At 41.2% G+C, this 24159-nt stretch overlaps 2 protein-coding genes across 2 annotated transcripts; one reads left to right on the top strand and one right to left on the bottom strand.

Annotated features, from left to right (window-relative positions):
- The first annotated feature begins 290 nt into the window (after positions 1–290).
- Positions 291–8428, top strand: LOC125311912 (NLR family CARD domain-containing protein 3-like). The gene is given in 8 exon segments (XM_048270281.1): positions 291–423; positions 722–1646; positions 1648–2328; positions 2812–2985; positions 3069–3242; positions 4690–4863; positions 6136–6182; positions 7890–8428. Coding segments are annotated over 8 exon segments (2847 nt in total).
- Positions 8429–14543: 6115 nt separating this feature from the next.
- Positions 14544–19031, bottom strand: LOC125311913. Its single transcript, XM_048270282.1, has 4 exons — positions 18966–19031; positions 18341–18564; positions 15669–16655; positions 14544–14637 (listed from the first exon to the last, which is right to left on the bottom strand). Exons 2-4 carry the CDS (start codon positions 18454–18456, stop codon positions 14544–14546), a joined length of 1197 nt encoding a protein of 398 aa, XP_048126239.1. The 5' UTR covers positions 18457–18564; positions 18966–19031.
- Positions 19032–24159: the final 5128 nt, after the last annotated feature.

A 24159-nucleotide genomic window follows, 5' to 3' on the forward strand; every position in this document is an offset into this window, starting at 1 on the left:
GTATGTTTTCATCCACTTCAATGCCTATGTTCATCTATCCTTAACAGTTCTTTTAGACTAAAATTTGCACATGGAGAGGCACTATCAAACAAATCACATAACTTCTTTGTTATGACCATCTTTTGAAATCAGAGTTCTTCAGAAAACACAAGGGGGAGCTAGAGATCCGTCTCGGTATCCTTGCACCTCTTTTGATCGACCTGGAGTATGGCAGGGTCCTCTCTCGTTTGGAGAGGGAAGAGGTGGAATGCAAATCAACCAGCCAGAGAAAGAACTTTGTCCTCATAACCATGCTGGAGAAGAAAGGAGCCGTGGCTCAAGAGAAGTTTTATGAGGCTCTTAAGACACATAACCCTCTTCTGGTGGAGGATCTTCAGCGCTCAGCAATGAGCCCAGCAGTGCCTCAGCCCCAGCAGAGGGGAGGTAAGGTTCCTATGTCAGCTTTGTCACCACTGTGTCCAGTGCAATATCAACTATCAATGTGTTAACACCATGCATATTTTGGTCAATTCTGTTATCTCAGGTAATTAAATGAAATTGACTATTTAACATATTGCATAAGGGGCCTTGTAAACCTCATTCACAAATCAACATGTCCCAGTTTTCTTTATAATCTAAACAATTAAATGCATATCTTAAAATGAAGATATCATATGCATTATATAAACAATTACTTCCTCATCTCACCATATTACATTTCATTTTTGTTGTCTTCACAAAGATGCTTCACGGACAGTTACAAAATCATCACTTAAACGGAAGCTTCAGGCCCATCTGAAAAACAGGTTTTCAACATTACATCAAGATTCTAAAAAGTACAGCGTGCAAGACATGTACACTGAGCTTTACATCATAAAGGGTCGTACCGGGGGAGTCAACAGTGATCACGAAGTGGCAGCAATTGACATGAGACAAATTGGGGCTAGACCAAGCTCTAAAGATGAACAAGTCAAGATGGCAGACATATTCACAGCCAACTCTGCTGCAAAAGTTTTGACTTTGGGAATTGCTGGTGTGGGGAAAACTGTTGCAGTGCAAAAGTTTGTCATGGACTGGGCTGAGGGAAAAAACAATCAAGATATAGACTTTGTTTTTGTTCTTTTGTTTCGAGAGCTGAACTTGAAGAAAGGAGAACAGCGCAGCCTTTTCGATCTTCTTCTGTCATTCTACCCTGATATCAAAGGCTTGAAAAATGTCCCTGAATTCTGTGGATGCAAAATTCTCTTTGTCTTTGACGGTTTGGATGAAAGCAGACTCCAGCTGGACTTCAACGAGTGGATTTCTAAACCTGACAAACAGTCATCAGTTGACATTCTAATAGCAAGTGTCATTAAAGGTATGCTACTGTCCTCTGCACACATCTGGGTTACAACCAGACCAGCAGCGGCCAGTCTGATCCCAGAGGAGTGCTTCACCCTCTTGACAGAGGTGCAAGGATTCAACGATGACCAGAAAATTTTGTTCTTTCAGAAGAGCATCACAAATCCAGAAAAGGCAAAGAGAGTCATTGCTCATATCAAGAAGAACAGAAGCCTCCACATCCTGTGTCACATACCAGTATTCTGCCATATCATGCTGAGTGTGCAAGATGAAATACTGAGAGATGAGAGCAAAGAAGCACCAACCAAAACCTTGACGGAAATGTACGCACTTTATAGTGTCTCTCAGATCCAAAAAAATGAATGAAAAGTACTTGGACAAGAAGATGAGTGCTAAAGAAAAAGGGAAGTTCCTGGTTTTACTTGGGAAACTAGCATACACACATCTGGAGGACGGCACACTGATATTCTATGAGAAGGACCTGCAAGAGTGTGGTATTAACGTGAATTCTGGAGCATTGCAGGCTGGAGTTTGTACACAGATATTCAGTGTTGAGAGTGCTGCAACTGGAGAGAATATGTTCAGCTTTGTGCACCTAAGTGTACAGGAATTCTTAGCAGCTCTTTATGTTCTTAATGAAAAGGCAGCTCAGAGGACCAGGAACCCCCTAGGCGAGACATTGAAGGAGAAGATCAACTGGCTATTCAGGCACTCCATGTTTGATCTTTACAGATTTGCTGTTGAAAAAGCCCTGCAAAGCAAGAATGGACAATTGGATCTTTTTGTGCGCTTCCTCCTTGGCCTGGCTCCGCTGTTGAAACCTGGAATCCGCTCATCCCTGCATGTGTTGCTACCACAATTATGTGTTAGAGAAGAGCGCATCAACAAAACAGTTCAATATATCAAAGAGAAGATCAGGAAGGAAGACATCTCATCAGAACGAATCATCAACCTTTTCCACTGTTTGAATGAGCTTGGAGACAAGTCTCTTGTTGATGATATTAACAGGTAATTAATACAGATTCTGGCATTAAATTAAGTCATGAATGTGGCTTAGCTATAACAGTAGTGAACAAATACCTCACTACCTGACACGTTAAGAGATTTGCTAGTGGCAGTACCCACAGCCTTTAAGTTTTAGCATATAATGCTAGTGAGTCTGAATCTGGTGCACAACGCATAGTTAAAACATCTTTACAATGCATATGCAAGTAGTTGTTTTGACACTTAGTTGCACTCAGTTACTGGGGGATCACTTTATGTGTTCATTAAAATCATCAATCTGTCCAATTGCTAGAATGTCATTTGTGTTAAAATGTTGCAAAATCTTGGATAATAATTACAGATTAACATCCTATTTACCTAGTCCTGTTTGATGTTCTGCCACTGATTAGTTGCTCATTTCATGCTGTGTCAGTATGTATTAAAAAAGCTGTCTTCATTTGGCTATTGTTTTGATATTGTTTTGGACTTTTATGACCTCTCACACAGGTACATAAACTCATCAGATGAGGAGAACCTGACTCCAGCCCAGTGTTCAGCTCTGGCTTATATGCTGCTCATGTCAGCTGAAGACTTGGAGGAGTTTGATCTGAAGAAATACCTGAGATCAGAGGAAGGGCTCCACAGAATGTTTCCTGTAGTGAATGTCACAAAGAGACTTTGGTGGGTAAAGCATTGGTGTTTTTAAAAACAATGATGATAAAAAAAAAAGTTTATAGGAAATAAAATATTTTTTTTGTAAACAGGCTAAATCACTGTCACCTCTCCAAAGTGAGCTGTCAGCTGTTGACACAGGTGCTACAAAGGACACCTTCCCATCTGAGAGAACTGGATATGAGTGACAATGACTTGCAGGATGAAGGAGTGGAGATGCTCTGTGTAGGACTACGAGATCCACAATGCAAGCTAGAGACACTGAGGTCAGTTATGAGGAATGTAATAAACCTGTGTGGTTGCAAAATATGAATTTGCTCTGCAGGTCCATCTGGCAAAGAGGCCATTCACTCCCATTTCCAATGTTCTTAAAATCTGGGCCCCAATCACAACTGTTGAGGCGGGCTTAACATGATGACATAAAAGCAGTTCTTGAAAAATGCTTTTTGTTTTTCAGTTTGTTGAGATGTTTCTTTCCATTGCTTTGCATTTGTCATCTCCTCCATTGCTCTGATTGGTTATAAGACTATCCAATTGCGTCAGAGGCATTTTGATCATCATCCGTTGGTGACGCCCCTTGGAAATGGGAGGTGAACCTTGTCCAGATCCAATCTCAATTTCAACTGAGATAAGGTCTGATGCTAACCAGGCTAATGTGCATGGCTACCACTGATTAGTTACCACTGACATACTGTAGGGATGACCCCGCTACAATTAGCGCCTGTTTCATGAACAAACATGTCAGGTCAGGAGATGTCAGGCAAGCTGCACTTTTCTTACTCAGGCCTATTCAGCAATCCTGGTTTCGAGACAGGAACCATTACTTGGCATCACTCTGGCCTTGTGCTCAATTTTTTGACGGATTGAGGTCTGGACCCCTGGGCCCCTCTAAAATGTTTATATTGTTTTCTGTTACCCATTTCTTGCCTTGTTTGGCTGTATGTTTTGGATCGTTGTGTGGTTTAATGCTACTGTCCAATGCCGCCTATTTTGGCAGATCTCTCAGCAGACTGCTTTATCTGTTCCTCCAGAATCTTAATGTAGCCCCTTGTTTTATTGTCACCATTTACTTTGAGAAGGTCACCAGGTCCCACTGGTTGAAACAAACATATTGGTCAAGAGAAAATCAACCATTAAATCAAATTTGCCAGGGGTATGAATAATTTTGTTCTTAACTGTATATGTGTGTGTGTGTGTGTGTGTGTGTGTGTGTGTGTGTGTGTGCAGAATAGTATCAAATGTGTCCATCAACTACCAGTATATTTTCTAAACAGACTAAATCACTGTTCAATGGTGACAGCTGGACAATATAACGTTTCAAAGTGTATTCTTCTTTCTAAACAGGCTAAATCAGTGTCACCTCTCCAAAACAAGCTGTAAAAGCATGGCATCAGTGCTGCAAAGGACACCTTTCTATCTAAGGGAACTGGATATGAGTGATAATGACCTGCAGGATGAAGGCATGGAGCTGCTCTGTGTAGGACTAAGAGATCCACAATGCAAGCTGGAGGAACTGAGGTCTGTTATGAGGACTGTAATGCAATATATTATTTTATCCATCCATTTTATTTCATTTAGCAAGAAATGCCTGTCAGTGATTCTCCTTGTTACATCTTTGAAATGAATACATTTGTCTCTTTGTGTCTACTGTATGAACTACTAGATCTGCATAACTGCCTTTCATTAATAATGAGGGGAAATCTTGTTTCATAGGCTCTCTGGTTGTCTGATCACCCAGAGGGGCTGTTCTGCCTTGTCCTCTGCCCTCAAATCAAACCCCTCCAACCTGAAAAAGCTGGATCTGAACTACAATCATCCAGGAGACTCAGGTGTCAGAGAGTTCACAGACAGATTGAATGATCCCAGCTGTAAATTAGAGACTTTCAGGTGAGTACATGGTGTTTAACATTTTAATCTTAAATGACATAGTCTGTCATAACTCTCACCAAATGCAACCTAGGGTCTTTTTGTGAATATACCCAAGTCATATTTTCATTTAAAAGCATAATTATGTCGGAAGCGCCACTTTTATGCTTGAACGTATTGTCGTTTTCGGATTAAATGGCCTTTTGAATGGGAGTCGTAGGTAACCTGACTCTCGCCAGATGAATTTCGTTCCGCCTAGCTCCACTCACATCCATCTGGGATCACTTCCGTTAGGAGTGATTTCGGCACCAGATTTTATGGTAGAGCCAATCAGGAAGCAGGGCAGGAGTTTCATAGATGTGACGTAGCGGAGAAGCGACTGTGAGACTGTTTTGATTTAGACAATGGCTCGCATTGAGGAAGCAAGCGTCATCAGCATCACAGGTTGGTTTTGATGTGAGTGGTTGAAGTAGCACGTCAATAAAGATGACGGACAAGTGGCTTATCCAATCATATGCAAGGATTTTTGATAAGGCCCAGCCTTCTGAAACACCTTTCCAATGGAGCGATCCCAGATGGATGAGTGGAGCTAGGCGGAACAAAATTCATCTGGCGAGAGTCAGGTTAAGTCATAGGGGCACTACTATTTTGAAGTTTCATGTTGTGTCGAGCCTTCTTAGTGTTTTAAAAATAGCGAATTTTATGCAATCATGCATCAAAATAGTAGTGCCCCTACGACTCCCATTCAAGGCCATTTGAACGACAATACTGTAAAGCTTAAAAGTGCCACTTCCGATGTAATTATGCTTTTAAACAAAAGTTTTACTCGGGTACATTCAAAAAAAGACCCTAGGTTGCATTTTGGCGAGAGTTACACTTTAAGACTGTTCTGTGGGTTTATCCTACATCCTGAAAAAGAGTGCAATGGTGGTTCTTTGTGTGACACAGGCAGTTGCTGAGGGCAAAGCTCAGGGGAAATGAGATTTATTTTGAAGGTGAAGGGCAAATGTTTTTCCCTAACAGCACCATCTTGCCCTGGACTGTTACTAGAGATGCATCTTCTAACATGGATGTCTCTCGTCCTTTCTTAAAAAACAAAAACAATCAGATGTTAGTTTCTCTGTCAGTGTTTGAAAGGTAGTCCCACATTTAGACTACATGAAAGGTAATCTCCTAGACTCTTGGACCACTGTGTTATATTTCACACTCTTATCCTATCGATATAAAAAACAACATAATTTTGTTCAATACAAATTATACTAAGATATTTAAATATTTTTCACCCCACTTAAGGAATGACCATGGAGGAGATTGCAGGATTAAACCAGGACTGAGAAAGTGTGAGTGATTTTTTTCCTTTTGGTTGACTCGAAAAATTAGAATATCGTGCAAAAGTTCATTTATTTCAGTAATTCAACTTAAAAGGTGAAACTAATATATTCTATAGACTCATTACATGCAAAGTGAACAATTTCAAGTCTTAATTAATTCATAATTAAAATAATTTTGATGATTATGGCTTACAGCTTATGAAAAACCCAAATTCAAAATCTCAGAAAATTAGGAAGCAGAAGACAGAGCTGGTGAGAGGCCTAATGTGAATGTCATTTCTGTGCTCTCAATCATAATTGTTACAGTTGTGATAACAGTTTTATTCACCACGAGATTATTTTTTACCCCCTCAGTTTCTGTTTACGCTCTCGACTCCATTCCTGAATCTCCACTCGTTTTCATTATGTATGCGCTCGGATAATTAAGGCAGCTAAATGACACCATATGATCCTGCATGAGTGTGTGACCAGTGTACCTTTAGTTCTGAGAACATTTACTCTTTACATTTACATTTAATAATATCACCATCATTGGCAAATTGGTAATGACGGATAAAAGTGATTAAGAACGAAAGGCACATATGAAGCACTTTTGCTTTTTTCAGTGTTGCTTTTTTCAGTGTAGTTTTTTCAGGCTGGGTTTCGATGGTAACCTGTCAGTCAATAGTGAAAGTAACTGTGTATAACTGTTTTGTCGGTGGCTATGAGACCACGGTGAAGTTAGTTTTACTTTGCCAATGAGTTCAAATAATAGACGAGTGCAGATGCGTGTAGGTCTTAGTAAAGCATGGTTTAGTGGAATAACTGTTTATTACAATATGCTTAGATACTGCAATAATGTTGAGAGACACCGGGCGTTTCAAAATCAGTACAATGAGTTTATTTGGCTATTACAGTTCTCAAGACAGTCATGTAACGCTGCTCAAAGTAATCTCTCCCCAAGACCGCGGGAGAACCCTTTTTGTTCAGCCTGGCATGCCTCCTACAGGTACTCAATAGGACCAATTAGGGACGGCAGCGTCTGTGGGAAACTGAAAAACAAAACAACCACCAGGGGAAGCAGATGAACCTGCAGAGTTCGTCACACTGTTCCATACGGTGTCGCGTGCAAGCAGATTCCTTCAAATGCGCCAGTGACCAGCAAAATACCGATGCACTGTTTGAAGTCGCGCTGCTTGCTGTTAATGGGAATGACAGATGTCACTCTCATTGGTTTAAAGGATGTTACACTCAAAACACACCCATGACTGATTAAGAAACATACCACCAACCACCTTCTTGCGCCATGCGCCGGACATTTCATAACGTTTCATAACTAAACCACACCCAATATGGACTGGACCCCGAAATTTGTTTAAACTATTCGCTAGTGACCATGTGACCACTGTCATGATAGGGGCCATAATCGCATACACAAAGGCAGCTACACACACACACACACACACACACACACAGACATACATTGAATCATTGGTGTCAATCATGGTCTTATTTCTTTACACACACATGCTGAGTGACTGAGTGTGTGAGTGAGTGTCCATATATGTTGGTTCATAAGCAGGAAGAGGATCTCTGTGTACATAGTTTAACATTTGTGTGATTTTGAATCTGTGTGTGACACTGTATGTGGCCAAGTGTGTGTATGCGTATGTGCCCTGTCCTACCCTATGTTCTGATGAGGATGTTTTCTCCTCTCTCTTATCCTCTTGTGTGCAGATGCCTGTGAGCTCACACTGAATCCAAACACAGCACGCAGATATCTCCCTCTCTCTGAGGAGAACAGAAAGGTGACACGTGTGAGGGAGAAGCAGCCGTATCCTGACCACCCAGAGAGATTTGACTTCTACCCTCAGGTGCTGTGTAGAGAGGGTCTGTCTGGACGCTGCTACTGGGAGGCTGAGTGGAGTGGTAATGAGGTTTATTTAGCAGTGGCATATAAAAGCATCCAGAGGAAAGGGTGGAGTGATGACAGTGAGTTTGGACATAATGACAAGTCCTGGACTTTGAGTTGCTCTGGTAACAGTTACTCTGCCTGGCACAATAATAAGGAGATGGCCATACCTCCCCTCTCCTCCCACTTCAACAGAGTAGGAGTGTACCTGGACTGGCCAACAGGCACGCTGTCCTTCTACAGTGTCTCCTCTGAGACACACACACACCTGCACACGTTCCACTCCACATTCACTCAGCCCCTCTATCCTGGGCTTGCCATTTGGTCTACTGACTCCTCAGTGTCCCTGTGTCTGATCACATGACCTCCTAATCCTCCTGTACTTTGATGGACAATATTGATCATTAAAATATAAAGACTATTCTGGGATGTTTTAATGAAAAATATTTGTGATTAGCATGGAATTATTATGTCCTCTGCTAGCGTAGCTAGCACACACACACACACACACACACACACACACACATGCACACACACACACACACACACACACACACACAGACTGTTTCAAGGCATCAGCACATGGATAGAAAAAAAAACACTCAAGTAGAGATGATATTGGGGAAAACTTATGAAACATCTAAGTATTACATTGTCTGTCTACATGAGTAAATAAGTAAATATCCCATCTGAAGCATTTTAAATTCTACTGGGTAGAATGCAGTCTATACTGCAAAAGATAAGTGATGTCTATATGGGATAGCATAATTAAGGTTTTTGTGGCAAACAACCAATTTCTACAAATATTTCTGTGTATTTTGTTTTTGCACCGAATAGCCATGTCTCTTTTCAATGATTGCTTGCCTCTCATTGAAAGCTACTGATGTTGTTGGACAACTGTAAAACTTTTTTTGATATATCTTGATTGAGCTGTGTCTGATGTACTGTCAAACAATTTAATTGGACTGGACATTTTGCTTATTCTTTGTCTAAACACATAGACAATTAAAATACATATTTAAAATACAAAATAATTTGTATTTTATTAATATGATGAAAAGGCCTTCGTATTGTGTATCAAAACACTTCAGTGTTGTGCATTTTTGTGTTTTCAAAATACTGTAAAATACTGTGAAACACTGTGATGACATCTATCTAACTATCTACAGTATAAAGCACAAAATCTCTGTCTCTGTCTGTCTGTGGCACCCTTGCATGGTCAAGCCCCTCTGCTCCAGTAGAGTGTTTATTTTCCTTTGCTGGACTGATTTTCCTTTGCTGGACTGATTGTATGTTTGTAGCTTTTGCTATCAGTAATTAATTAAATGTACAGTTCTGGAAAAAATTAAGAGACCACTGCACATGTTTTTCTGATGTCTTCCTACGGTTGCTGAGTGACATTCGAATGAGTTGACGGTCATATTCAAATTTGAGCTTATCAAACACCCGTCATATGAGACATATTCAAATCTTAATCCTAATCCCTTCATTTTGAATATGCAATTTATTCGAATGTCACCCAGCAACTGTATGATGACACAAAACATGTCCAGTGGACTCTACATTTTTTTCCAGAGCTGTATATACAGTAGACCTGAAACCATAGTACAGTCAACAATTCTACACAATAATATTAAAATGGAATAGACATAAAATAATAAGAACCGGGGTTCCTATAGCTTGTTGACAAAAACAAAAAGAACATCAAAACAATATAATGGACCACTGAGTGTAACAGACATTATTCAGGGTAGAGAGCACATATGACAGATATTAATTTATCATCAGACCATCTAACACTTTAATAAGTGAACATATGGGTAACACTTTATAATAAGGTGCCATAATAAATAGCAAGCTAGTCAAGTAAAATTGTTACTAATTTGTTACTAAAATATCTATTTGACACAGGTTAATAGTTACACCATAGTTCCTGGTGTAATAAATACAATGAAATTGTATTTGTAAAGATGTAAAGTGCACATTGGACATGGGAGGGATCATTGAGGGATTGGGGAGGTGGGTTGTGGTTTAGGCTGTGTAGAGATTGTGTGTGAGTGTTGGGGGTGGGGGAGGTGGGTTGTGGCTTAGGCTGTGTAGAGATTGTGTGTGAGTGTTGGGGGAGGTGGGTTGTGGTTTAGGCTGTGTAGAGATTGTGTGTGAGTGTTGGGGGAGGTGGCTGTTTAGATTGTGGGGGCAATAAAGACAGAAAACTATTAACTTGTGCCAAATTGATATTTTAGTAACAATTTACAAATATTAGCAAAGGGTTAGGTAATGACTAGTTTGCTATTTATTATGGCTCCTTATTATAAAGTGTTTCCAACATATGAATGTGTTTAGCATTGTCTCAATGCAACACGGAACAGAGCACATTTGTCACATAATTTTTTGCTGAATATAGACTAGAAACCATAGTTTAATGAACGTAACTACATAATAATAATAACATGGAGTAAACACAAAAAAACAAGAGCCAGGGTTCCCATAGGACTTTGACAAAAACAAATAACATCACAAGAATATAATGGTCCACTGAGTGTAACAGACATTATTCAGAGAACATATGTTACAACAGCTAATCATTAATCATCAGACCATCGTACTCTTTAAATGACTTTAGGCCCATTAAACATAATTATGAATGTGTTTAGCATTGTCTCAATGGAACACGGAACAGAGCACATTCTTTCCTGCAAAGAAAACATGACAGATGATTCCTACTGTGCACCGGGTAGACAGCTGAGCTGTGCTTTTCCTTTTGTTGACAATATGCATGTCTCACTCACTTTATGAATGTTCATTTTGACCCTGTTACAGCTCAGCAGTGAGTATGATGTCCATGGAAGGCCTTGTGTCTGATTCCATCCGTGTTACAGAAGAAATTCCATCCACCACCAAAGCAAAAGGTGCCTGCACTTTGGTAGACATCCATGTTTTGAGAAGTACAAGAAGTAATTATGTACACAGGGGACTTAGGTCCATATCTGAAACAAAGTATCTTTGCTAATACATACAACAATTTACATTTTGTGAAGAACAGAGCCCTCAAGATATCTTTAGCATCCCTCCTCATGAACAAATAAAGGAGAAAATCAAATAGGGGGTTCAGTACTATGAGAAAGTAGGTAAACTCCACAAGGTAAATCCATGAGGTCCTATTGTTTACAAATGGGTAGTAAATGTCAATCTCCACCATCACATAAGGTAGAAATAAGACTGTATAAATGCTAAGAACAAGAGCCAGGGTTCTCATAATCTGTTTCTGCTCATGACGAGGTACTGATGTATTCCTGGAGAGAGCCCTCCATGTCCCCACGAAAAAGAACATCATCAAGTGATACGGGAGAAGCATAACCAAGAGTTCAGATAACACAACATGTGGAGTATAGAGCCCAGTGATGATCACAATGATGGGCAATATGACCCAAACAGTGACCGAAACAATGTCCTGATCGTGTGGATGCTTCTATACCAAACAGGATGAGCAATCATTCCATATCTCTCAGCAGATATAAACACCATAAAGCAAACATTAGCCATCACACCAATGAAGAAGATTAACCTCATGTAATCCCAGAAGTCATGGATAGTGTTGGTTATTAAATCTGATGAAATCATAAATTCTTTAGAAATTTCAATCAAATTGGCAGAAGTTTGAATCAGATCAGAAATGAACAGGTTTATAACAAAAACTTGAGAAAAAAGACCAGTTTTAACCATAGAGTATAATCCTTTGCAAAGCAAAGTCCAAGGAGCGCAGCTGAGAAACTCAGACAGTGAACTATCAGGTCCAAGTTGTCCTCCAAATGTGTCTGTAGAGTGTCATTGTAATATGTAACATTGTTTTCAAAGCCAGACATGTGGGTATGTGTTGGTAAGTAGGTATGTGTAGGCGTGTTGGCAAGAGACACATGTTAGAATTTGAATTACAGTTAAATATGCATGTTAACTTCCATGACTTAAAAGTGCATGTTATGATAGATAGATAGATTTTTCAGTTTGAACCCGAGTGCACCGTAAATCACAAGGATAACGCAGAAGACAGTAGCCTACTTGAGATTTACATAATCTATGTCATAGTTTGCTCTATGCTTACCCTGGACAGCTGCTGACAAAAAAAAGTGGAGCTCTTTACAACAAACACTCTCGTTTTCAGTTGTCATTGGCAACAGTTGCTGCACAGACACGATTTTGTGTCGATTTTGCCCCACTATCACTTCCTCACCTCTCTGGTCGTCTTCATTTTCATGTAAATCGAGTAGCCTATTATTTTCCGTGCTACAGTGCGCTCGGGTTCAAACTGAAAAGGCTGAACGCCAGACGTGTCCATCTCGCTGTAGCCTAGGCTTACTGTCAAAACCTAGCTGGCAAGCATTTCACATCACTCACTACCCAGAAAGCATTGAGACATACATAACCATGGCGGCCTATGAGTGAATGTGTTTTCTAAATTTTTTAATAAAAACTAAGTAACATTTGGAGTGTTTTTATACCACTTTCAAATAAGAGGAACCAAGCTGTTTTCATTTGTGGAGATTTTCATATCGACCTGTAGAATCCCAGTAATTTAAGGCTATAGATGATTTCATCAACACAATGTATTGTATGAGCCTATTTCTGAAAATCACCAGACCCAGCCAAATTACATCCCACTTCGCTACAACATATTTACTAATGATATTGAGGATAAAACCGGAAGTGGACTATTGATCAAAGATATTACTGATCACCTGCCAGTTTTTCTGCTATTTAAGGGAAATCACAGGTTAAAACAATTAGCTCATGCAAACTCAATACAGAAAAACAAGGTCCGATGAATCCATCAATTAATTTAAACATGATTTACAGAAGCAGAGTTGGGATGTTATTTATGAAAATGGTGACGTGAATAGTACTTATTAGACCTTTCTAAGAATGTTCAGTCCATTAAGAGAGTGGAACAGTAAAAGAAACAAATACCAGTTGCCCATGGATAACAAAGGGAATACTAAATACTTGCAAAAAGAAAAACACTCTTTACAGAGAATTTACAGAGAGTGAAAACAAAAGAAGCAGAAAACAGATATAAAAATACAAGAATAAGTTAAATTCAATTCAAATTCATTTATTGGAGGATAACCCCTTGAGATGAACATCTCGTTTTCGAGGGGGTCCTCAAAGTAACACAAAACACTTACACACTCGCACATACTAAAGCTCTTCCTCACAACCAACCACCCCAGCCTGTCCCACCTCTGTCCAAAGAATATTCATATAATCAGTATGTAAGACATTACAGGAGAGAACCATATTTAGAAAACTAACTCATATTATAAGGGCAAATAAAAAGGATTATTATAAGAAATTACTAAATGATAATAAAAATAACATCAAAGAAATATGGAATCTATTAAATAGTATTATTAAAGAAATGGTACCACATCAAACAACTATCCCAGGTACTTTTTTAATAGCTCACTTGGTTTTTCTGCTCGCCGCCATCTTGCCAGTCAAGGAGTGAGTTGTCCAAAACCTTTCTTTTTAGTAAACTATGTGTATACGAACAATGTTCTCAATGCTCGAGATTATGTGTAGAGACACTGATGATACTTCGATCAAGGTTTCATGTTGTGTCGAGCCTTCTTAGTGTTTTAAAAATAGCGATTTTGACGCAATCTTGTATCAAAATAATATCAAAATAGTGCCTCTACGATTCCCATTCAGAAGGACATTTGACCCAAAAACGACAACACGGACAAGCTTAAAAATGGCGCTTCGGACGTAATTATGCTTTTAAACTGAAGTTTGACTTGGGCACATTCACAAAAACACCCTAGGATGCAAAAGTTGCGCTTTAATCCAGAGATCAACCTGACACTCAAGTAACCACTCACCTCTGTAACTTGTCAGTGGAGTTACCATTGCATAGATAACAAAATCGCCAAATCTCCCATCCTGACTGTCGGTAGGCAGAAACGCTCCCACACTGCTGCTGTTAAAGCTAGTGACGCTCCCACACTGCTGCTGTTGAAGCTAGTGATGCTCCCACACTGCTGCTGTTAAAGCTAGTGATGCTCACGCTCCCACACTGCTGCTGTTAAAGCTAGTGACGCTCCCACACTGCTGCTGTTAAAGCTAGTGATGCTCCCACACTGCTGCTGTTAAAGCTAGTGATGCTCATGCCCAGAATTCCTCCCTTTCCCGCCACCCTGACTGCTCCGCACCATTCCGTTGTGAACTCTTTAAGTCCCAATACAGTTAACGTCAAACATTCTAAATGCATGAAATATGAGCTATGGAATACGAGGTGTCCAGTGTATGATTACTGGTTTGTGTGGCATTTTACAGGTATGTAACTTGTCAATGGAATAACGGCAGCACAGACGGCCACGAAAGCCCCAAATCTCCCGTCCTGACCTCCTGCCGACAGAAAAGCTCCTGCTGCTGCCCCTAAAGCCACCATGACCCTCCCCAGCACCCCTCCAGTACCTGCTGCCCTAACTGCCCCGTGGTACTGCCCCAGTAGGAGCACCAGCTGCCCCCCTGCCCTCCACAGCCACCCCCTTAGCCCACTCCACCTGAGCCTGGTGTCTTTATGCAGGCGAGTCAGGACAGAGAAAAACCCTCGCATCCAGATGGCGGTGACTGCCACCCAGAGCAGCCAGGGTTGGTCAAACAACGCTGGTAACCGAACAACTACTGGTATGAAGATAAAAGTTACAATGTATTTCAGAGCCGAGAGTATGATGAAATACATTAACACTGTTAACAAAATAACTACTGGTATGGGGATAAAGGTTATGTATTTCAGAGCCAAGTGTTTGATGAAATACATTAACACTGTTAACAGAACAATTACTGGTATGGACATAAGAGTTACAATCTTCAGAGCCAAGAGTATGATGAAATACATTAACACTGTTAACAGAACAACTACTGGTATGGAGATAAAAGTTATGTATTTCAGAGCCAAGTGTATGATATAATACATTAACCCTGTTAACAGAAAAACTACTGGTATGGAGATAAAAGTTATGTATTTCAGAGCCAAGTGTATGATGAAATACATTAACACTGTTAACAGAACAACTACTGGTATGGAGATAAAAGTTACAATGTATTTCAGAGCCAAGTGTATGATGAAATACATTCCTAATACAGTTCCATTTTGTCTTTCTTCGTCTCCATCTCTCTCGTCTCCCTCTTTTTTTCTCTCAGTTTCATCTCCTTGTCTCTCTTCTCCCCCTCTTTCTCTCTCTCCTTTATGCCGGACACTCTCTCCTCTGTTACTGTCCATCTGTTTTATCACTCTATCAAAAGCCTCTTCATCCTCTTTTCCTTCATTTCCACTTCTCTCTCTTTTATGTCCACCTCTCTCTCCTCCTTCTTGTTCCCTTTCTCCTCTATCTTCACCTCGCTCTCTCATCACTCTTGTACATCCCTTTCCTTCTTCTGTCCATTCCCCATACATCTGAGCAGTTGCCCCTGCTGCAGACAGAGCTACCCCAACTGCCCCTGATGCCCCCAGCAGCGCCCCTAAACTGCCCCACGTACCCAGCAGGGCAAGGGTCCTCCCAACTACCCCCCAAACCACCCATCCACCAGCTACAGCCCCAGCAGACATCAATCTACCCCCCTCCCTGATATCCAATGATAAGAGCAGATATGCCCCAACGCCCACAGCTAACAGTTGTGTCCCCATCATGCCAGTGAAGATGCCCTCAACTATGTGTGTGTTCACCGTCACGTTCACGTTTGGGTTTATGGACAAAAACTCCCCATCGTGTAAGACGTTTCTGGCTGCTAGCATGGTAAGCAGCAGACTAAAGCAAGGTATGCAGTTTGCGCCTGATGAGACAGGACAGATAAGCAACAAATGCAGTGCAGCTAATAGTATGATGACTGTCAAGCTTAAACCTGGTCCTAAGGAAGTTGAAGTTACTGTGAAAACACACATTAAAGAACTTGGATAAAACACAGCAAATATCGCAAGGATGGAACTTTGGACAACAGAATTAAATTCACAAAAGCGCATAAAAGTAAGAAACATCATCTGACACGATATTTGAAACAGAGGAATTACAAAATATATGAAAACGATGTGAAATGTCTCGGCCATTTTCCCTTCTATGGCGCCCACAGTGGCTCCAGACACCGTGAGTCCTAGAAGAGCAGCTGTAGCAGCCAGGCAGAGGGCTTTCGCCCTGGACACCTCTCCCCTGTGCTCTCCCATATCCCTGGACACCTCTCCCCTGTGCTCTCCCATATCCCTGGACACCTCTCCCCTGTGGTGTCCCATAACCCTGGACACCTCTCCCCTGTGCTCTCCCATATCCCTGGACACCTCTCCCCTGTGGTGTCCCATAGCCCTGTAGGCCGAGGGTCCCGTCAGACTCGCCAGTAGAAATGCAAACAGCACTGCAACGGTGCCCATATGGAACACTATTACCAGGAAGCCGCACTGAGGTTCATCACTGTTGGCTATGGTCTCCTGTAACCATGGTGTGGTGACTGCCACGCCCAGGATTTTCATCACTTCGGTTGCCATGGCACCAAAAAGGTAGCCTGCGGCCAGTCCCAGTGCAACGTTGATTCCATCTTCCCGAAACCTGCTGAAGAAGAGATGTCAAAACCAAGCTCAATTTTTTTTTTAAATCTGGAATCATCTGTAACCAGACAACAACTGAAATGAGCTAAAGCTAAAAAGTGGGAGCATTTCTCCGCTCATATGTTTTTGAAACATCCAGAAGCTGACTAGAATGCAGAGGTTGAAACACACATTGTCACAGGCAAGCCCAACCAAATAGCAAACAACATTAAAGGGGAACTTGGCAACTATTTCAACGTAATAAACCCGTTTAGAAATCATTTGGATGGTTAAATGACCTGTTCCGGTGAAAATGGTGACTTTCCCCTTTCCCTAAGCGTCCCAGGCGGAAAACCAAACTTGCAACATTGAGACTACCGTCCCGGAAGAGAAGTGAGAAACAAGAAACTTCGTTTTAAATCGTGTTTCTTACCTTGTAACATCCACATAGTTCTGCCAAACTTATGCTAACCGTTAAGCTAGCTTGTAAAACAAATCCATGTGCTTTATCGTTACCTTTTCCCACAGTTTGAAATAGCATAATGCACAATTTCTCCAGCAGAGGGGGAAATCCTGCCAAGTTTCCCTTTAATGGTAACTTGTGAACAACCAAAAAAAAGTAGAACATCATGTAGAGTATAGCTTCATGTTAATTTCAAAATATCTGCGTTGGTTTAGAACATTTCAACCCTAAACCTTCCCAGAACAGATTGAAAGGCTCTAGACAAGAATGTAGCTAAACATAGACTACAGTCATATATCAATGTAATTAATCTTTTTTTTTAAAGAGGATCTGCATACTATATTGCTCTAAAATATAGAAATAATAATAATAGATAAAAGCTCCAGGAGGTCAAAATTGAAAATAAGGATACTTATATTTTGGAGCTGCACAGTGTACAATCACCTACAACCTCATTGCTTTAACTCCCAATCATGTAGTCTGAAATCACAGCATATTATTATACCATGTACAGTCTACACATAATTCCATTACATAGGTAATGTTTGTAACGCTATACAACAATGGTAACACTTCAAACAGGAGGTAGCCACTAAATCATCTTTGATCATGATGAACATGATCATATGAAAGCTACTGATGTATGTGCAGTATACATGGTGCCAAAATACATTCCTTCATCACATGGCAGTGGTGTGATGTGTGGTATATATTTACTTTTTCCCTCAGTCCTTTTGGTGCATTTCTCAGATCAGAATTGAAATTTTCAAAACTACCAGTTGAACCTCCACACATCACAATAGATCTGAAGTGTACTACAGCTTGAACAACATACTGTAGCAGAGCACTACATCTAGAACTACATACTGTAGTAGTGTACTACAGCTAGAACTACATAGTAGTGTAATGCAGCTTGAACTACATAGTAGTCTACTACAGCTTGATCAACATAGTAGTGTACTACAGCTTGAACAACATACTGTAGCAGTGCACTACATCTAGAACTACATACTTTAGTAGTGTACTACAGCTTTAACAACATACTTTAGTAGTCTACTACAGCTTGAGCAACATACTGTAGCAGTGCACTACATCTAGACCTACATACTTTAGTAGTTTACTACAGCTTGAACTACATAGTAGTCTACTACAGCTTGAACAACATACTGTAGTAGTGTACTACAGCTTGAACATCATAGCAGTGTACCACATCATATGATTTCCAAGAGATCAGCTAGACGTACCATAGCACCCAGACAGAGCCCAGCCAGAGCTTCTGGAGCAGACGGACAGAGAGAGGCGTAGAGAAGACTCTGTTGAAGACTCCGTTTACACAGTGAATCCGCTCACGTAGTGACATTTAAAAACTACAAACAGCAGGACTGGGCTAGGCAGGTTTAACGTCACCACCACACCTAGTACTGGAAAGAGCCAAGGCCCTTATCACGGACACACCAGAACCAATAATCTGGGGTGGGGAGGAGAACAGAAGCACAAGAACAGCTTAAATTAAATTAATCAATAACCTTTGTAACAATACTTATTCATGAACACTATTCATCTTATGGACACAATGCTTTGTTGTCTTAACCACTCTCTCTCTCTCTCTTTCTCTCTCTCTGTGTGTGTTTCTGTTTGTGTGCATGTTTGGTTCTCTCTCTCTCTCTCTCTGTCTGTGTGTGTGTGTGAGAGAGAGTGAGTGAGAGAGAGAAATTACACCCAGATTACACAACTATTCTCTCTCTTTCTCTCTCCTCTCTATTCTCTCTTTCTTCCTCATATCACACTCACATTTACAGGAAGGCTATGTGTGCACTTACAAACAATTCCGGGAGGTGGTGTGTGCGTAGTTGACTTACAATAACTCACCAGGCAGATCTTTCTGGAATGTTTCCTAAGTCTGACTGCCACTACCACGACTGCAATGAGATAACTTTGCTTTAGAGTTGACGTGGAGGCCAGGAAACAGGAAACAGCTAAACAATATATTTTCAGAGGTTGACCAGCAGAGGGCACTTGACGAGGCAACTGTCCTCAGCTCACCACTGATCTGATCTCCCCCTACTGGTCACTGCAGTGTAAGGTTTTTTTTTCTTCCTTTTTTGGCAATGAGCTCAAAAACACATTGCAATTTATATAGCGCTTTTTTGAAGACACCCAAAGCGCTTCACACATTCCATGTCATTTTTCTCTGCATCTTTCTTCATGAGGATGGTTTTTAGTGCTATAGGTTTAATCATTTTATCATAAAACTATTGCTTATTAGAAATTGATGAGTGGAGGTGAAAAAATCCCTCTCCAACCCAAAACATCTGGGCAGTATGAAACCTGCTGGTGTGCTGGTTCTGCCCCCAGGCCGTATCTTTGACACCCCTGTTTTAGTGCATTTCTCAAATCATCATTAACGTGTGTACAACAGCAGGCTACATGCATTTTTCGAAACAATTTGTGCAGACTGCATTGTGCAGTGGATTACCTGCACGTAACTTGCTCGAAATGCTATTTCTCAATGAGGATGTTTCTAAGACTATACCACAAAATGTTTATCAACAATCAATTACAACAATCACTTTTTATGTGGTCACAAACAAGAGACTGTTTTCCTGAATCCTCTTCTAGGATTACAATGTTGTGAGTGTGAAATAACCCCTGCCTCACTCGCGGTGAGACAGGCCATGAAGCAGAGTACTCACTACCATAGTCGTTTTCCATTACTTTCAAAGTAAATCTAGATCAGAACCTAGTGGCTCATGGTTTTGGACTTATTATGGCAGATAAGTCCCACCCATGAAGTGGCGACTGATAAAGTACAATTTCACACTTCCTTCACTTGATTATGTTAATGAATGGTTCACAGTATTGTGTACAGTAATGGGCTATCAGTAGTATGTAAACAGTTCATGTGTATTAGCAGATCAGTGATTTAAATTTTATTCCTTGTCTTTTTAGAAAATGCAGTCCATTTTTCGGTTCCAGCAGCCATCAACCTCAGAACTGACCCTTCAGGCTTCTCAAGAGGCGCTGGCCTTTACCCGCAGCCAGAAGAGAGTCAGCAGAAATTTGATTGCCTTTAAAAAATCTGACTTCTTAAAAAAATCCCAAGGATATTTATCCTGCAGAGGACTTGCTTGGGACTGGTTGCTAAGGGCTGCTTACATTTTGTGATAATGCGTCTTCAGCTCTGCTTTATATGCACCTTTCGCTTTATATACACCTTTCTATAGACCAAGTTTTCTTGGTCAGTGGTGTAATAATTTTAAGAGGGTGCAAGATAGCAATGTTTGGATCATGTGCCAGACCACACCTTATGTTGTTAATTGCTACACCCCTGGGCGCAAGGTTTAAAAAAAGTGGAGCGCATGGCGAAAAATTCATCACTGACCGGGTGTACGATATGAATAAGACTTGCATTGTGTTGCGCTGGGTGCACGATAGGGCCCTACTTGTTTTTTCTTTGGGGCCACTGGATCAGACTGCAACAACATTCTTTTCCTGACCAGATGGAGGACACATTTTTGATGGAGAATATAGTAGACTAGCTGGTGTAAAAGTCCAAAACAACAGAGTTCAAAGGTAGAGGGCATAATATTTAAGAGATTGTGTCAGATTGTGTCTGGGGTCACAGGGTTACAGGATGGAAACCTGATGCATGTACATTTAGAGAAGAGAAAAGGCCCAATTTCTGCCAGGTCAGATATCAACACCATACTTTTGCTCACATCTGCTTTTTCAAACTCCTTATCTTATCACTTGTGCACATCAAAAAAGCTATTACTCCCAATCTTGAACAAACAGTATATGGTTTTAGTTCGTCCATGCAACTAATTGTGTGCAGATGTCTACTGATTTTACATTTTCAATGGCTGCAATTGCTACAGTGCCTTTTTCATGCGCTGTAATACATTTTGCGTCCAGAAGAGCTGTGGTAGGGATCACTGTCAGTGGTTCCTCCTAACTCAGGGTAACCAGGGTTTCTGCTGTGTCACTGGTGGGCTGCGTCTCCAATGGCTTTCTGCATTTCCGGAACTGGTGGAAGCAGGGGAAAGCCCAGAGGATGTCCTTAGCATCCCTCCGCATGAATACATACAAGATGGGGTCCAGCATTGGGTTCAGGGACATAAGGACCTCAGAGAAGAGGTGAAAGTAAAACACTTCAGCCTGATTTTTCAACTTCAGCTCAAAGTAAAGATGAGATGAGACGATGAAAGGAAGGAAGAGGAGCACGTAGATAACACGAGGACCAGGGTGCCCATGACCTGGCCACGCTTTTCAGGAGACACAGAGCGAGCCTTTGAGAGGACCCTCCACGATCCCAGGAGAAACCCTATCAGCAAGGGAAAGGGCAGCAGGAAAACCACTCCTCGGTAGTCAGCAGCCCCCTCAACCACTTCCAAGATGATCAGTGCAATGGTAGCCCCCACCCACACAGCGACTGACACACGGAGGGCTCTCTTGATTGTTTGCATGTTTCTGTAGAACACTGGGTAGGCAATCATGATGTATCTCTCAGTAGCAATGCATACCATAAACCAAACGCTTGCCATCAGACTGAGATAATAAAGTGTATACACCTCTTTTTTCACCAAGCTAAGCGGGTTTCCCCATATCTGAACCATGTCAGAGATGAGAAGGTTGATGACATACACAGGGGCAACATGATCAGCCCTGATGAAGAAATACAGACCGTAAATGGCCAGTAATGTGATGGGTAAGGCGACAACTAGTACCACCCAGCTGACCGCTGACAGGACCTGTCTGAAGGTGTCGTCCAGGACTGTTTGGTTGATTGTTTGGTTGATCACCTCCATTTCACACTCCTTTTCGTTTCCTCTTCCTCTCAGGACAGATCATACACTGTGTCAGATATATAAAACCTGTGTTTAGGCACTTTATTTTCCATTGCATCTATTTGCATCATTAGCCTTCTTTACTGTCTCCCATAGCACAATGCAAAATGCTTTCAAATACACACATCACTTCGCACACAGAGAAAGGACCTGAACAGTAAACAAAATGCAAAGACAAAACAGTTCAAGCTTTACCAATGGTGGATGCGCAGCTCCTTCTGTTTACCAAGTACTGTAAATGTATACTGCTGTAAAGGTTCTTACTTTGCCGGTAGACACTCAGCTCTTTTTAATCACCAAGGTCAGTACAAAACAGTACAATAGCCTACTGCTCTTATATGGAGAAATGACGCAACAACATTGGTGCAACGGCATTGATTACATCTCCCTTTTGCTATCACAGAGGTGACGAAACAGCCCTCCCAGTCCTCCCAGTCCGTGAGGTTAAAGTATCTCTGAGTTTTGTTGTGGAACTTCTCCATCATGAAACACAATGTCATCTCGGACACACACAGGACACACGGGATGGTGGTTACTCAGGGAATGCTGGGAGGACAAAGTTGACTGAAAACAAACAAACAAATAAACACATATGAACCAATTGAATAATATCAACACAAGTGTTTATACCACCTTATGTGTCCCAAAGCCACAGAGCTAATTAAATTATGATTACCATTAATCTCTATTTAGCTTTGACATGATATGTAAATCAGGATTCTAGGCCAAGTATACTTGCACATACAAGGAATTTGGTCTCTGCATTTATCCCATCCATGAATTAGTGAACACACAGAGCACACAGTGAACACACAGTGAGGTGAAGCACACACTAACCTGGAGCAGTGAGCTGCCTTGCGACAGCGTCGCTCGGGGAGTGGTGAGTGGTTAGGTGCCTTGCTCAAGGGCACTTCAGCTGTTCCCACTGGTCGGGGATCAAACCGGCAACCCTTCAGTTCCAAGCCCGAAGCCCTAACCAGTAGGCCACGACTGCCCCCTAGGAGTATAACATACACCTAAGTAGATTATAACAACATTTACCTGTATACATGCAATATGTGAATTTCCCCTTGGGGATCAATAAAGTATCTATTTATGTTAATTCATCTTCAAGTCTACCTATGAAAGGCTCATGACATTCTGTGTGGACTACAATGGAAACAAATAGCATATTACCTTTCTGTGGTCTAATGGTGTAAAAAATTGTGTAATTAAATAAAAACTCCCAAAAGACATACAAAATACACAGACAGAAATGTGTACAGATGAGACAATAGACCAATTTCACAGTGTCCAAGTGTCAATTGTACGTGTTGCCATGTTGACTAGTTTGCCATTTGGCAGTTTGATATTGTATCTGTGATGAAGCATCTACACTATATGATGCAGTCACTGCTGCTACTATTTTCTTTGCATCATGCAAGTATCCACAATACTGTATGTAGCAGGTAGACCTTCTCTGCCTGCTATTTCCCCATAGCACCTGGAAGTGCTAATGAAGGGGGCGGGGCATAGGCATTTGAGCAATCTGGCACCAGTGGAGTGCTACTTAAGAGGGGCAGTAGCCAGTAGCAATGTAGACTCCACTGGTGTAGCCCCTGCCTGCTATCGTCGGGTATGCTGTCTCCCCATAGACATTTGTGGTTTTATGTTATGTATATTGTGGTGTGTTCTTTGTTTAATCTTCTGTGTTCTGTTCTTTTAGGCAGCAGTCATGCTGATGGGGAACATGGGTCGTGCTGCTGTCTTGTCTTGTCTTGGTTTTGCTTTGGTTATTTTATGTTTGGTTTTTGTGTTGCCTGTCTTGTCCTTCTGTTTGTAACTTTCATCTTTATTTAGTAGGGAGGTGGCTCTGAGGGGGGTCTAGTTTAAGCACATGTGTGATGTTTTTGGTGTATTCCTTGTAGCTTTACTGTGTACCTTTGCTGTGTAACAGGTGAACCTTTCTTTATGCTTGCATGGTATTGGTCTGAATTTCCATAGTTGCCACCCTCAGATCTCCACTTCCCTACCTTTGTCTTAATAAATATTGTTTTCCTGTAATTCATGTCCACTGTGTAGTTACGAACCTGAAAGCAGTACAATCTCTTAAAGATTCCCTGATGCACTAGGCCTCAGGGTGGCGTAGTCAGGCTACTGTGATTGGCCCCTTGGCCCTTCCTATGTACCACCCTGTTACATTCTGGCGTAAGTCGGCAGGACACATAAGAGACATG

This window comes from Alosa alosa, chromosome 18 (assembly GCF_017589495.1).
Source record: "Alosa alosa isolate M-15738 ecotype Scorff River chromosome 18, AALO_Geno_1.1, whole genome shotgun sequence".
NCBI classification, from domain to species: domain Eukaryota; kingdom Metazoa; phylum Chordata; class Actinopteri; order Clupeiformes; family Clupeidae; genus Alosa; species Alosa alosa.